This window comes from Pyrus communis, chromosome 17 (assembly GCF_963583255.1).
Source record: "Pyrus communis chromosome 17, drPyrComm1.1, whole genome shotgun sequence".
NCBI classification, from domain to species: Eukaryota; Viridiplantae; Streptophyta; class Magnoliopsida; order Rosales; family Rosaceae; genus Pyrus; species Pyrus communis.
In genome coordinates, this window is record NC_084819.1 from 17,573,525 (window position 1) to 17,590,504 (window position 16,980).

At 39.7% G+C, this 16,980-nt stretch overlaps 1 protein-coding gene across 1 annotated transcript; it reads right to left on the minus strand.

Annotated features, from left to right (window-relative positions):
- LOC137723689 (leucine-rich repeat receptor protein kinase HPCA1-like) lies at positions 1–5,717 on the minus strand. The gene is made up of 19 exons (XM_068462883.1): positions 5,283–5,717; positions 4,699–4,822; positions 4,515–4,586; positions 4,239–4,313; positions 4,062–4,133; positions 3,810–3,971; positions 3,622–3,696; positions 3,466–3,537; positions 3,296–3,367; positions 3,129–3,197; positions 2,963–3,037; positions 2,774–2,845; positions 2,554–2,688; positions 1,993–2,459; positions 1,759–1,908; positions 1,518–1,657; positions 1,206–1,425; positions 859–1,094; positions 1–717 (listed from the first exon to the last, which is right to left on the minus strand). Exons 1-19 carry the CDS (start codon positions 5,359–5,361, stop codon positions 205–207), a joined length of 2,880 nt encoding a protein of 959 aa, XP_068318984.1. The 5' UTR covers positions 5,362–5,717; the 3' UTR covers positions 1–204.
- Between the last annotated feature and the right edge of the window lie 11,263 nt (positions 5,718–16,980).

Here is a 16,980-nt window from a genome sequence, read left to right on the forward strand (position 1 = left end):
TTATCAAAAAACATGTTTAAAGGATTCTTGCATCAAATCCAAAAGAACCAAGACACAACGTAAAAATATTACATGCCTATTTGTCAGTTGAAATCAAGAACGCTACGTATTCTTTTGCTACATTTATTTATATATGGATACAGAAAATTACAATTACGAAAGAAGAAACTAAATAACACAAAACTTCGTTGCACACCATAATTACTACTTGGGTTCGATTTGCGCTGAAACAGCGTATCCACCGCTGTAATCAAAGGAGCCGGTGCTGTCATTGAATTCCTTCTTAGGCAAGCCTTCGTTGTAGGGATGTTTCGGAGCACCTTTTGATGCTGCAAACTCTGTGGTTGATGAAGATGCTGATGTTGAGTTTGTGTTCATCCCATCGTTCTGCAGAATGGTTTCGATAGCCTTCACAACTTCACTCATCGTGGGACGATCTGCAGCTGATTCATCGACGCATTGCATGGCTAGCTCCAAGAACCTCCCAAACCCAATAAGAGCTCCTGAGTTTCGAATGTTTCGATCTATTAACTCCCTCAAACCGTAATGCTCTGTGTCATTCTTGTCCATCACCAATCGTACCTCGCGGACAATGTATTTTCCCTTCTCGATTGGCTGCCTAGCAGTTATCAGTTCAAGCATAACGACTCCAAAGCTGTACACATCGCTCTTATCGGTCAATTGTTGAGTCATGTAGTACTCAGGATCCAGATAGCCCTGAAAGTGTAGACCGTAACTTACAATACAAGAAATGTTGAAACTGGAAAACACGATTTTCCTGCTTAGTGCTTACCCTAGCAGATCACATTTTAGGTAGTTATAAATGATAACATTTGAAATGCTTAATTGTAAACTTACCGCTGTTCCTTTGACCTGAGTCGATACATGTCCTTTTGCGCTGTCATCGAGCAGCTTCGACAGGCCAAAATCTGCAACCTTTGCCGTTAAATGTTCATCTAATAGAATATTTGTGGACTTCACATCTCTGTGAATTATAGGAGGATTTGCAAGCTCATGCAGGTAAGCCAGTCCTCTTGCCGAGCCAAGAGTGATTCGGAGTCTCCTCTTCCAATCGAGATGAATACCAGATCTCCCTGCAACTCATATTAAAACAAAGCTTATCATTACGTGTTAAATCGATGGTACTAAATGAAACACATAAAACTAAAAATATGAATTAGCGAGAAGTAAAATCTAGAACTGACCTGACAAGCTTTCCTTAAGTGTTCCATTAGGCATAAACTCGTAAACCAACATCTGCTCTCCTTGTTCGAAACAGAATCCCAAAAGACCAACGACATTCTTGTGATGAACGCGAGAGAGCAACTCAATTTCAGTCTTGAACTCGAGGCCTCCCTGCATCGATTCTCGCTGAGCTCTTTTGATTGCTATCACTTGTTCATCAGAAAGCATGCCCCTGTAAACCTATGGATAGCCAACCGAAAAGTATAGAAAAAAATCTTTTAGCTTCAAGCACAATTTCATAGCTGTTACTGAATGAGTTGAATATTATATACCTTCCCATAGCCGCCAGATCCTATCTTATTACTGTCAGAGAAATTATTGGTGCACCTCTTAAGCTCATCATATGAAAACCATCTTGCTCCCTTTAACTGTGGTGCACCGCCACTTTCATTTCCGCTTGGCGCCCAAGAAGCTGGAAGATAGAGGAGAGTAGTGAATATAAGCTGACCAGTATCTAGTATTAATAACAGAATTTCAGTCTAAAAATCATCCACAACAGGAATGGTTACTCACCGAAAGGTCTGCTTAAACCAATGGCTCTTTCAGCATGTTTCCTTTGCCTAATGGCGTAAATTCCTACTATCACGAGGCCCACAACAAGAACGAGACAACTAACTGATATCCCGACAATAACACCAGTGCTTATAGATCTTGTATGCGTGTCTGAAACAATTCGGGTTTTTTACTGTCAGTTTAATTGATCATCTAATGTAGGGAAAGTGTATATGAACACTGATTTAAAATTACCTGGGAAATTATATTGAGCTGCAATAAAAATGAAGGGTCCAAACTCCTTTGGCGGCTTGTAAGTCTGATTGCTCATATCAAAACCAATCCTGATAATCTCAGACCTTTTAAAATATGTTCCTGTAGGTGGAAAGAGAGCCACATGTACTTTAAGATGGTCATCGATGTTGAAGAAAGGGTTATCAAGTGACACTGAACCGGGAGTGAGGTCAAGTTTCTCCCATAGGCTCCTTTCTAGGGATTGAAATAGAGTCACATTTGTCAAATCACTGAAAAAGGGCGCTCGGAAATCCAGTGTTCCTTCAAAAGGATATCCACATTGACAATTCTGAGGGCTTGGCTGCTGACCCCCGGGGCATGTAATGGATGGACAATCCGTGCTAGTAGCATACGTTTTTGTATTTGATTGTGGAGGCTGACAGAACAGACTCGACCTAGATTCATCGCACAATGGGTTCCCAACAAGTCTGCAATATGTAAAAGTCACAACTAAGAGTGATTGTCCCATGAAAATACAGAACATCATAGAAAATTAAGATCGAGGCCCGTGAACTGTCTTACATTAATGTATGTTTGTACTCATAACCCTGTGTTATTTTCTGAATCTTATTGTTCTGCAGATCAACAAGCGTCAGTTGCGGACTGATGCTATCACCCATGTTAAATGTGTCGTTAAACCCGTTGTTTTTCATTTTCCTGTCGAGTCACAGAAAAGATGAATGCCAGTTTACTGATATTGCAAGACGTAGATGAATCATTCCATTATTCTCCTTATACTTACACTTGCTGCAATGACGGTATGCTGAACATCCTCTCTGGCACAGTCCCTTGAAGTGCTACATTTTCTAAAACGCTGGCATCATAACAGTAAATAATTTCAAAATGATATCACAATAAATTTTTCACTGTCCTTTTCCAAGACTCATCAATATATACCAAGACATCTTCATGTACCCTCCATCAGACTTACATAGTGGTGAGCGAGAGCAAGGTTGAGATCCAACGCGGAGCTTCTGATGGATCAAACGAGTTGTTACTAAGGTCTCTGAAGTAAAATCATTAGGATTTATCAGTACAACACAAGAACAACCCGGAAAACTGAAACTGCAAATGACAGCTCCATGCCATGTACTCACACATAATTGAGGGCATACAATCCAGTTAGGTCGGGTAAAGAGCCGTTCAAATTGTTGCATGCGAAATTTCTGGAAGAGAAAATAAAAACCGTGTAAAAGCTGATTAGCCATCACTAAGATTATGGTAAAAGCACAGCAAAGTATTTTCTTGGAGAGTTTGTACTCACAATTGACTGAGATACATTAGCTTGGAGATATCTGAGGAGACTGGTCCCGTCAGAGAATTTCTATCAAGCCGACTGTTGCAGAAAAGAATGGTTTTAGTCTAATAAGTGTCAAGAAGCAGATACACTTAAATGTGTAAGAAAAAGAAAAATCAAGATGGCTTTTCACTCACAGAACCTCGAGAGTCTGAACGGAAAATATTGTTGATGGAATAGTCCCAGTGAATCTATTTCCATCAAACAATCTGCAAATAAAGAATGACAAGCAGTTTAAGTATAGAACATAAACTGATAGACAAATTAGATACTGATTGTTCAGATCAACTTACACATGTCTCAGTATCATCTTGGAACTGAAAAGTCTGGGTGGAATGGTACCTGAAAGCTGGTTCTGGTTCAAATGGCTGCAAATTCATATACTCTGTTTAATGCTTACGCAATAAGCAGTGGCATAATCCTTACTAGAATTTCATTTTCTTTTCAGAATGGAGAGAGTTTCAAAACGGAAAATACTCACAAATGTTTAGCCTTAAACAGTTGGTCTAAGCCGGGGGTAGTGCCACTTGAAACTGGGAGAGGTCCAGTCAACTGATTGTTTGCCAGGTCCAGCCAATAGAGGTTGGAGAGATTACCCAAAGAAGCAGGTATACTGCCGGTGAAGTTATTCGTATTCAAAGCCCTGAGAAAAACCGAAGTTATATAAACTTGGGAAAAGAAAAACATCATATTGGGTTGCACTAACAGTATGAATAATTAGTCCAATTCTTACAAGAAGGTTAGCTCTCCAAGTTTCCCCAATTCACTTGGAATAATTCCACTGAAGCTGCAACCAGCTAGGATCCTAAAACATGGAAACAGTCTCGTATAATTATCCGATATAAAAACTCATGTTCCATAAAGTTCAAAAGGTGCAGATGTGAAAAATTGCTTGGTACATTGTTCTTACAGGATGCTTAGATTGCTCAGATCCCCTAATCGTGGAGAGAGAGAACCGGTGAGGCCTTTGTTGAATGAAAGATCTCTGCAATGTTAATATTTCAGCTTCGTTACAAAAAGAATTCCATCCCTAATCAAGATTGAGCTAAACAAAATAACTGACAGTGAAAATAAACATATTTTATGCATATTTTTATAATTAGACATCAAATTTGTTGTGTGTTGCTCAGTTCATAATATACTGCAAACATAATGCTGGTATGAAAGGAGGAACAATCACACTCACAAGGATATCAACTCAGAGAGCCCCGCGATGTCGCCTTCAATTGTCCCTTCCACGTTCATTCCTGATAATCCCCTGAACAATGAACATCAGAAGAGGTTCTGGTTCAAAATCTGATTAAGAAAGTAAGCGAGAATGCTCGTAATTACAACGATCACATCAGAATGCGAAGATGAACAACACTCACAATGCAGTCACCCTCGAACTGTTGCAAGTGATGCCTTCCCAGCTCTCCCCACATGGATCGTTTGAGTTGTCCCAGCTGGGTGGAACGTTGCTCCATGTCTGCCTCAAGGATTGGAGGGCATTAGCTGGATCAACACACTTATAAATCAATAAACTACCCTTAATAGGAACAATGAGGGTTTAGAACGAAATTTAACCAAAACTTCAAAATAATTCACATTAGACCGAAATTAAATGGACTAATCGCTAAGTACACACACGAAAGAATCTACACCAAGGATGCTTAATACTGGTATCCCAAACCAATCACACTGTGTCATCCGTTTTTACTTTCCCATATAATAACAGATGATTGATTTGGAATATCGTCATGGAGAATAGGAAGATGAACATGATATCACAAAAAACCTCTCAAGTGAACGGATATGAAGGTAGCTTTGAAATTGTAGACCAAAAGTAGAAACTATACAAAACCCAATTTTCCCATGAAATAAGAGATCAATATACATACATACATACATACATACATACATACATATATATATATATATATGCATATATATTGATATTTAAGACTATACATACCATCATCTAGGTGTGTAGAAGAAGAGATCACATGAATTCCAGAGAAGCAGAAAGCCAGAAAGAGCAGCAGCAGCCGCATGGTTGCCTTGGGAAATTTGTGTGTGAATCTGTGAGGCCGATCAGCTAGTAAGCAGAAGCCAAAAGCACATTTGTACAAAATTCTACTTCCTTGAAATGTCAATAAAAACACTTTTCAAACATATCTTCTTCCACTCCATGCCAAGTACTACACCACTTGGATGGTTGGAATTTTATTTAATGAAGAAAATTAAGAGTCCCAGGCATGCGCATGCTTCCCACCAAGCAACCAAAAAAGTGCTTTTTTGGAAGCTCTGCTTATTTCTGAGCAACGAAGCTGGATTTCCTGAGTTGGGTTCTTTCAACTGTCTCCAAAAAAACACCCTGCAGGCTACAAACCTCCCACTTTATTTAATTAATTTAATCACTTTATTTAATTAATTTAATTTAATCTAATTATATGCTAATGGACTATGACTACGACAGAGAGTGATGAGATGATGGTTGTTTTTTTGCTCTGGACTAACTGGAAAGATAAGATGACTTTGGTTGGTGGGTCCCAAAACGCTGACATGAAATACAAGGCGACGGGCTCCTCCTCCTTCGGCTGGGACCGATTCCTGGTTTCATCCTTGTTCTTGTTGAATGAAATAATAAACACGGTTTGGTCGTTTCCTAAGGAAATATCTAATATGTTCAGAACAAACCAAAATTAAATAACGATATATCGATCACATAATAAGGACATAACAATCAAATATCAATAATCAACAATTGTAATATAAGAAAAAATCATTTTGACCAATTAAAATTAATAGACAATACATGTGGTTACTCTTCCTCCTTCAGCGCCATGACATGACATAAATTTGTCGTATCATTATCGGAATTGTTCATTATTTTTATCACCATCTAAGCCATCTCTACAAAAATTCGTTCGTTTGGACACCATTTAGTCATCCATATGTGCTAGACCAATCGGCAGTCATGATAATAAGTAACATCCTTATTATGAACCATCAATTTGTGTGATTCATATGAATGACTAAAGGATTTCTAAATCAAATAATTTTTTTTAAGATGTTCATTTGGAAGAAAAACAACTCTTTATATGTAAGGAGTCAAACAATATTTTTTTATATACATAGTAATTGTTTATAGAGTCATTCCTTCTTAAGTGCATCGCCCATTTTAAATGAGAAGAACTTACATGCAATCAGTTTGGTAAACTGATTATATTTGTGTCTAGGTCAACACTAAAATATACGAGGATGCATTATAGGCTTAAAAGATATTGAACAAGTTATAACACATGACCACACGTTATTAACAAAGATACCGTCAATAGCGTCCTTGCAAGCAAGTTTCTCTTGTATATTAGAAATACATGGCAATAAAACAACATATAAGTTAAACCCTAATTTATCTGCAACTAGGAACCAGTTTTCGTAAGAAATGGATAAGAGGAGTAAGGACTAAGGACGACCTATGGTGTGTCTTTAACTAACGTCATTGCCTCCACTAGGTGGTGGTGACGGTTGAGGCCATTGTTATGAAGGTAGGGTCTTCTTCTCCTTTTGTTTTCTTAGCATTAAAGATGAGAGCCCCATGATTGTTGAATAAAAATTTACATCTTATTGAAACAGACGATTTCTAGATTGCGATTGTGTCTACAACAACAATAAAGCTTTATTTTATTAAGTGAAGTTGGTTATATGAATTTTAGAACGTCACTACGCTCAGTTTTGTGCCAAGTCTTCCGTTAGTTTCAAATACTCCATGTCTTTTCTTAAAGTTTCTTTTCAAGTCTTCTTCTACTCCTTTTGCCCTAAGCATCTGTTTCATAATCACATTTTCTAATTAGAGCATCTGTATGTCTTCGTTTCACACAATCAAACCACCTCAACCGAGACTCTAAAAAATAAAATATCCAAATTCACTACAACAAAGAAAATTCTTTCTTTTAGTGAGTCAAAATCCAAATACACAAACCAAGTACAAATTGCCGTCTAACACGGCACCAATAAGAACAACTCCAACTATAGGATTTTTCGTTCACAAAGAAAATTCAAGCTAATGGAATAAAAAACGCAACATTTCGGGAGAGATTTGGAGCTCGAATAGTGAAAAGTATTTAACTTTGTGATTGAAACTTGGAGTTTGATTATCCTCTTCCCTACGTCTGCATTGTTCACATACCTAAATAAGTAGTAAAGGACATCAACCATGAACAATTATTGTACGTATGTACATGTTTGGGCCCAAATTATTATTTTGGGCCGAGCTTAGAGTCATTCTCGGCCCAGTGACATTCATCTAGAATCTTGTCGTGGGCCAACCAGTCAAGGTCGACCGAATCTTATTATGAAAAAGGATTGTTTTGGATAAAGATGAAGTAGTCGAACCCTAGTGCAATAAGGAGTATTAAAGATAAAGATGCTTAGATTCGAGAGATGAATCTGGTTCATCAAAGGGCTTGGTTCAAAGTCCTATAGGGATTAGGATTGGTTGAAACCTAATTAGGTTAGGTTGAGGAGTTCTAATCCTAGTCCATTTCTGGTTCGGCCATGAGGGGGTTCACTGCTATAAATAGAGAAAGGAGTGCATCATTCAAGGCCCCCTCCAATTCAACACACAAATTGTCGTGCACAAAGCTTCTCAACACCCTTTGAGATTTTATCCTTCTCCCATTTCTTCCCACCAACACATCTTCAATTTGGATAAACAGCATTGTGAAGGCAACCGGCGACATCTTCAGTTTGGATAAACAACATTGGAGCCATAGAACCAGTCGACCAAGGAGTACCTTCAGTTTGGTTAGACAGCACTGCTTTGAGGCCGACTAGCTATTTATTTAAGTCTCGGCCAACAGGGATTTCCGAGTCCTTGTTGGTAGATGTCATCTCATCAGCCTTCTCGGCAAAGTGAGGTGTTACAAGGATACTTGGCTCGGCACCTTGAAAACCGAGTTTTGTTTATGATTGGATACTCCCAAGTAAGTTTCAGAGTTCGACATTTCAATGGTCGGACCATATTTACGATCAAGACATACATTTCTTTCAAGTATTTGTGTCCATATAGTTTGGAACTAGGTCAGCGTGCTTATACTCTCACGAATATAATCACTGTGACCGAACCCGACCTCGACGAATTGTGAACTTCGCAAAACTAGCAGCCTTGTCTACAGGCCCTAAAACCCAAAGGCCGAAACGTGTTCCTTCCTTAGCCGCGGTCACAAGATTGAGAAGTCAATAGCTCGCTCAACGCAACATCAGCATATTTTACTCCCCGACCGAATTCGGCCGACGAGATGGCGCGCCTTGCACACAACCGAATGACATAGTTAGCTTGTTAATTACTCGGCATGCGCGTCACGCAGGCTTGGTAGTTTTTAGGGTCAACATTTTGGCACGCCCGGTGAAATCCAATGCTAAAACTAGGAAGTTCATGACCATTGAAACACGGTCAATAAAAAAGAAAACAATCATGGGAAAGTCGAGTACTAATCTTCCAGTCTAAAACCTAGGACAAGATGGCTTGTTACAGGCACAAAATCATCATGTTGTCGCGATACTTGAAGCCACAAGTGTAACACATCGAAAAAAATGAAGTTAATCTCGGCGGTCAAACTTGTGATACAGAGTTCCCTACCAAAGTGACAAAAGACATTTTTGTTAAAAGACTAGTGGATGATTGTGACGAGGACGGTGGTAAGGCCTCTGAACCACTGACTAGATCGTTTCTTCGACGACAACTTGAAGAACAATCCTGGCAATTTGAGCAAATGTTCAGCCGAGAGGTAAAGAGTATAGTTGAATGGATCCGTGATAATAGCGTTGTGCACAACAGACTACTTGAAGCTATGGTTAACAAAGTCCACGAAATTAGACCTACCGATCGATCCAGACATCCTCTTCTAAAGAATAATCCCCTACCAACGATACAAGCCGAGACAGGATATGCTCGGCTCAAAATGATTGACTTAAAGAAAAGTGATGGATCCAGCAGCAGATCAGAAAATTTTGATGAGGGAGCAGAAACGGCATCTGTTGATATAGTCAAAGTCCAGATGATGATTGATTCAGCTTTAAAAACTAGGCTAAAGTTTCCAAAGTTCATTCACCCATATCCAGCCTTCGTAGAAAGGTTCGAGTATCCCAAGGGATTCAAAATTCCAAACTTTAGCCTTTTCGCTGGGGAATCATCCTTATCTTCATTGGAATACATGGCTTGGTTCACCGCTCAATGTGGAGATGTCAACAGTGACTTTCATAAAGTACGACTTTTCAATTTTTCATTGACTGGTTCAGCATTCGTATGGTACATCAATCTCCCACCCAACTTCATCCAAAGTTGGGAGGAATTAATCGAGAAATTTCATGAGCAATTCTATTGGCCAGGAATGGAAATGTCAGTCTCTTCTTTGGCCAGGATGGCTTAATCATCTGACAAGTCACCAATGGAATACCTTACGAGGTTTAAGTTGGCTAGAAACCGGTGCCGAGTACCTCTCCTTGAAGTCGAGTTTGTTAAGATCGCCCTAAATAGCCCAGACATGGAGTACAAAAAGAAATTCTCGAGCGAAAACTTCCGAGATATGTACGAATTGGCTCAACATGTCGAGTAGTACGATTATTTACTTCGAGAAGAGAAGATCTCGAAGTCCTCGAAGTCCCCATCCCAAGGAACGATCTACAAGAACCCTACGGTCAGTTATATATCGGTCGCAGGCGAATAGTAGTATAGATGCAGTCGAGATAGTAATCAACAAACCATACATATGCAAAGCATTGGCTCATGTTAACTCCAATGATGCCAAAACATGCTCGGCCTTTAAGGAAGCTATCATCAAAACGTCAAAAGTCTATACTTTTGACATCACCAATGCCGATGCCATCTAAAACCAGATATTGCTCGTGAAAATTGTCAAGCTTCGGCCAGGGCATAATATTCCTAAGGCCGAAGATTTAAAAGGTAAGACATATTGCAAATACCACAACTCGAACAAGCATACGATAAATAATTGTGTCGTATTTTTGATGCCATTCGGAGCTGGATCGACAATGGTAAGCTCAAGTTTCCTGAGAAACAAATGGTCTTTGACGCTGATCTTTTCCTTATGACAACAATGAGCATGATAGATGCTCACTTACCCAAAGACAAGAGAAAAGGAAAAGCCAAGTTCATCTCAACACAATACATTCTTAGGCAGAATGCAAACCGCAATTAAAGGTTAATCTATCCTCGGATGAGCCACCCAGATACTTTTTTATGCTGAGTCAATATCAGACTCCAGCACAGAGGAAACTGATGGGCCGATGATTTTATACAACCGGTGCAAATCAAGCGTCATCATAACTAAGCCGAAGGAACAACCACTTCGTGCTAAAGTACCGTAATTGGCGTTTGCAGCTGTGGCAATGTCTGGAAAAGTGCTCGGTCTAAGCCAACGCGAACTAGCGAACCTTCAAGCCACATGAGCCACACGACCATCATTAGTAAAGCTATAATTCCCCTACCGTTGTGTATACTACGTTGTCCAAATCACAAAAACATCACCGCCAAAGAATAGACTGTATGGCTCGATGACAAACAACCTAGGTTACCTCGGCTACCAAATAGCAGCCAAAAGAAACGGTGGATAACAAAGATGACCAACAACTTCCAGTAATCATGGCTGACCTGCTTCAAGGAAAGAAGGTGATCAATCATGATTTTGAAACCACAATTAAAGAATCCGAGAAGTGAATCAAACTCCTTCTTCGGCCTGGAGAAATGAAAGATTGCCTTGAGCACTTCCGGAAGGAAGTCGAAAACAAACTTCCTCCATTACCCCCACAAGAGCTATTAATTAATGTCTGACGGAATCTCCACCCGCCGTTTCCCGGTGAAGCTTTGGAATGCATGCGGGAGTTTCACAAGAAATATTCGGCCAATGACTTGTACGGCTTACCAAAAGCATGTCAAGAGGCTCTTGATTTGGCGCTAACCTGCCCCGATGCCAAACAGATTATCTAGAAGACTACGATCCTGAAATGAAGGTTAGGTTCTAACATATACGCTCGGCTTTGAGATGGAACCTTATACTAATATTGATACTATCGAGCTTTCTTTCTCTATTGAAGATCTCCAGTATTTGCGATACCATTTTAAAGTTTTCTCAGCTGTGTTCTTTTCGGACACCCGCATCGCATTGTAGGAGCGGACTCGCAAAGCTTCACAAGAGCAAGACCAAGTCCCAACGCCGAGCAAGCCCAAGATCGACATTCAGAATGACACGGCTCCATCAAGGGTAACCATAAGTAGCTTTGTCGGTGATAAATCTTAGACCAAGGAAGTACTTCCTTTAAAGGTGAATATCACAGGTCGAAATCATGTGATCGTGTTTTTTATAATTGATTCAAAGATCGAGTATAATGCATTGCTCTGTCGTGACTAGATCCACCAAACTAGCTGTATCTCTTCGTCATTATATAAAGTCTTCATCTTCTGGGATGGCAAATCGGCTGTAGTTCATCCAGCCAATAATCAGCCATTCGAAGCCAATATGATTTAAGCTCGCTATTACGATGATCATGTCGGCTACATCACCTTGCAGGGTTTTAACAAAGAACGGCGACATACTTGGATTTTAGTTCAGAAAGCCATCGAAGTTGGCGCTGAGGCTATTCACCAGGATTCGACGAGACTCGAGTTGGCCAACACAATTGACGATCCTGATTTTTGATACCAAACAAGATAGACATCGGGTTGCGGTTTCATCTATCATGGAACACATGTTGGCCCATTGGTATACTATTTTCAAGCAACCGAATTCCGGCGTGAACTTAGTTGAGTTCCTTGCTGAATGAACAACGGTCCAGTCCTATCACTGGATAAAGTCCAAGCTGCCCCAGCTGAGCTCGAAGACAGTTGGCCCCAAGTCAAAGATCCATTGGATGAAATAAATGTTGGAACGGTCGATGTCCCTCGGCCTTTATTTATTAGTGGTTTATTACCCCAACCTATGAAAACCAAGCTTTGTAAATTACTCAAAGAATTTAAACATTGTTTTTCTTAGAGTTACCATGAGATTTCTGATTTAGATTGAACACTCGTCAAGCACGAATTACATATCAAGGCTGGTTGTAAACCTTTCCGCCAAGCCCCCCAACGATTCTCGACCGAAGTTTAGCTCAGCATAAAAGATGAACTCATTCGACTTTTCAAAGCCGATTTTATTCGGATAGCTCGATACGTCGAATGGTTGGCGAATATTGTCCCACTTTTAGAAAAAATTGGTGTTTTACGTATTTGCATTGATTTTCGTAATTTGAACTTGGCAACCCCTAAAGACAAATATACAATGCCAATTTCAGACTTGTTAATCGATGTTGCAGTAAACCATGAGATGTTATCTTTCATGGACAATCATGCTGGTTACAACCAGATTTTCATTGCTGAGGCTGATGTCCACAAAACCGTTTTTCGTTACCTAGAGGCGCTCGAGACCTACGAATGGATCATCATGCCTTTTGGACTTAAGAACGCTGATACCACATATCAACGCGCTATGAATACTATTTTTCATGACCTGATTGGCACAATCGTTGAGGTATATATCGATGATGTCGTGGTCGACGCACCGCCAATCATATTTAGGTGACCTTTGGCAAGCTTTCTTTCATATGCGCCAACATAACCTTAAAATGAATCCTGCCAAATGTGCCTTTGGTGTATCGGTAGGCAATTTCCTAGGTTTCCTTGTACATCATCGTGGCATCGAGGTGGATGAGAATAAAGCTCGAGTGATCATTGATGCTCCACTCCCGACAACCAAGAAGCAATTACAATCCATACTTGGCAAAATCAATTTCCTCCGCCGTTTCATTTCTAATTCGGTTGGGAAAATGAAGGTTATCTTCACGCTCTTGAAACTTAAGGATTCTGACAAATTGGAATGGTGCGAAGAGCATTAGGATGCTTTCACGAAAATCAAGGTCTCCCTCACTACTCCACATGTCCTTGTGCCACCTCAATATGGTAAACCCCTTAAGTTGTATATCTCGATTACCGAGGAATCTATCGGCTATCTCCTTGTGCAAGATAACGACGCTGAGGGAGAGCAAGCCATTTTTTATCTAAGTTGAAATCTTAACTCAGCAGAGATAAATTATTCAGCCGTCGAGAAACTCTGTTTAGCTTTGTTCTTCGTTGCGTCTAAGCTCCGGCATTACATGCTCCCTTCTGTTACTCAGGTCATCGCCAAGATAGATGCTATTCGTTACATGCTCACTCGACCGATAGTAAAAGGCCAAATTGGGAAATGGACAATGGCACTGTCCGAATTCAGTTTGCAATATGTGCCCTAGAAAGCTGTCAAAAGACAAACATTGGCCGATTTCTTAGCTCAACATCCTTCTCCATATGGTTTCGGGAGCAACGATGTTGAAATTAGCATGGTGGAAACACGTGATAATTATTGGACGATGTATTTTGATGGCTCTAGTACCTCGACCTCGGCTGGCGTTGGAATCATCTCTCCTGATCACTACTGGTGGTATTTTTCTCTCAAGCTGGATTTCGACTGTACAAATAATCAGGCTGAATACAAAGCTTATCATTGGCTTTAACGTCCTTCATGATTTGAGGGCAACCTGTGTACTCGTTCTTGGTGATTCAGAACTTGTGATTAACCAACTCAATGGGACTTTTCGTTGCATGAGTTGTACTCTGGCGCCCTATCACATGGTTGCCAGCCATTTAGCCGAATCTTTTATAAGCATTACATTCAAGCACATCTCACGAGCTCGAAATACTGACGCATACGAACTGGCTCAAATAGCATCCGGATCACAACTCTTGGGGGGTGAATTAGGCCAGGTCATACCTGTAGTGCGACGTCCACACCCATCCTTGGTCACCAAGGGATATGCAAGGATATGCAGGGCTCATCAATCCGAACACAAAACATGATGGTTGCTCCGTCGACAGGGTTATTTCTGGCCGAGTATGTTGAAAGATTGCATCGAATACGCGCGAGGTTGTGTATAATGTCAAATCCATGGGCCCGTACAGAAAGTACTGGCCGAATTACTTCACTCGGTCACCAAACCATGGCCGTTCAGAGGATGGGCCATGGATGTAATCGGCAAAATTACATCGCCCTCCAGATCAACAAAGCATGCATGGATACTCATTGTAACGGACTACTTCACCAAATAGGTCGAAGCGAAGTCATACGACGAGTTAACTTCTAAAAAGGTCTGTAATTTTGTAGAAGAAAACATCGTGACAAGATTTGGCATACCAGAAACAATTATAACGGACAACGGCACAATATTTACAGCCAACAGGTTTAAAGAATACGCGGCGAGTTTGAAAATTTGGCTCGATCATCCACGCCATATTACTCACAAGAAAACAGACATGCCGAAGCAAGTAATAAAATTTTAATCAGTATCCTTGAGAAAATGATAAAAAAAAAAAAAAATAAATAAATAAATAAATAAAAAAGCCTGGTATGTGGCATTTGAAGTTAAACGAGGCATTATGGGCATACTAAACTTCACTCCAATCAGCAATAAGGACGACCCCATATGCGTTGACTTATGGACATGACGCGATGCTACCGGTCGAGTTGAGCATAAACTCATTACGAGTTATCGAACAAAGCAATTTTTCAGTACTGAGTATAGTTAGGCCATGAGGCAAGAGTTGGAGGACTTGGAGGAAGCTCGGCTCGATGCCTATAACTTATTGGTGGTGCAGAAAAAGATCGCCAAACGAGCTTATAATTGACAAGTTAGGCAAAAGACGTTCGGTGAAGATGACTTAGTATGGCAAACCATGTTATCAAAGGGGATCAAAGACCCTAGATCTAGGAAATGGTCACCGAATTGGGAAGGACCATTTGTCATCCACAAAATTCTTGGCAAGGGGGCATACCACCTCAAGGATCGAACTAGTTCGATTCATAAATTACCAATCAATGGAAAATTCTTAAAGAAATATTATCCGGTCACTTGAGAAATTTTTTTTTTTAATTTATTAAATTTTTTTTTTGCCACGTGGCACAAATTTGGCAGCCACATCAGCTCTTAACAGATCAATGGATGGAAAATGTAACAGATGTATTATATTGAAATAAAATAATGCTTAAGGTATGAAAGTGAAATGTTTTGAAGATGTATGAGGTTGTAATAGAACTCAAACCTAAGGTGGTGGAGTGTAATTTACCTCAAAAATATCTTCTTCCATTTGGATGGCAAAGAATCCTTTCATCCCAAACCAAACGTTGCTGGCGTACATCTGTGCTGTGAACACCTAAACCAGTACTAGCATTGCTACTGCCAGCAACAGTGAGTTCGACACTTGACCAAAAGTACTTGAGTTTGACTTAATTTTATGTTATGGATCTTGTAAAATAAATGCAATTGTTTTTTGGTACCTCAAGTAAGATTCTGTCTAAGGTTTTATCCAGACAATTTGTGTCGCTTTAATTCAACTTGTGCAGTTAAGCGGAAGATAACATCGATGCAACACTAAGAGACATGTTATCCAAGAGGTTTCTGTTTGGGGCTAGCTTCGGTTAGCTTTTCCTTGACGCCCCCAAAGAACGAGAAGAACTTTCTTGCACCGGTTGCATGAGTATGTTCATCTGTATGCCCTTTTGGCACTATTGGACTTTTGAAGTTTTTGACCTGCACATAGGCATGCGCATAATGACATTGATTAGTACATTTACGCATGGGTTTCTTGAGGTTGTGAGTTCATAGCGTGGAATAAGTGGTACCACACTACTATTTGTTAGAGTTCTGTCAAATGATCAAAACCAGTAGAAAAATAATTTATGTTTAGTTAAATAGTTAGTTGTTAGGATATCTCCAATCCAAGGGTGAGCTCTCAAATTTTAACCCCATATTTTCAATTATTTCAACTATACGTATGAGGTTAGACAATTTTTTTCCTCGAACAGTAAGAGATCTATAATTTCCACCCCCAACTTTATAATTTGTTAAACTTTTGTATTTAGTTGATCTTTTTGTTAATAATTTTGGAATTAGTTTTTGTATAATCTATGTTGTTTTATTTTTGCAAACATTTTGATGTGAAAAAATTCAAATTCTAAACAAAAAAAATTGTTGAGAAAATTGAAATTTTAATGGATCAATGAACACATGGATGTGTATTTATAGAGTTTTGGACTAGTTTTGGTGTGGGATATGATTTGGTTAATAAATAATGTTATTTTGACAGTTGGATTTAAATTTCAGCAGTTTGATCTTTTTATTACAGTTAAAATTGATTAAATTGAATTTGAGCCATTGAATTTAAAAAGGATATAGCTGGCGCACCACACTGGATCAAAACTCATGAGGCGTTACAACCATTGGATTCGAATGGCGTGCCAATCTGGGCCGTAAAACCCCTGTTTGTCGTGTACTCGCCCGCAGAGAATCCCTCTGTCATCTTGATGTTGTTGCGTAGGATCCGTGTGGCCTTGTTTCACGTGATGGAGCAGAGTTGCGTGGGGGCCCTTGGCCCACAAGAAACCTTATCCATCTTGGGGGATAGGAGAACCACATATCCACCCCCATACCCATACTCAAAATACACCTATTAGAAATGATTAGCAAAAGTGTCTACGCGTTGCTGCGGGTGTTCAAAATATTTTGATAATATGTACATACAGAAAACA

Coding starts and splice junctions, on each gene's coding strand:
- LOC137723689 (XM_068462883.1), bottom strand. CDS start 5,361: ATGCGGCTGCTGCTGCTCTTTCTGGCTTTCTGCTTCTCTGGAATTCAT. Junction 3,198..3,295: donor CTAATGTATCTCAGTCAATT/GTGAGTACAAAC, acceptor TTTCTCTTCCAG/AAATTTCGCATGCAACAATT. Junction 2,689..2,773: donor ATACCGTCATTGCAGCAAGT/GTAAGTATAAGG, acceptor GTGACTCGACAG/GAAAATGAAAAACAACGGGT.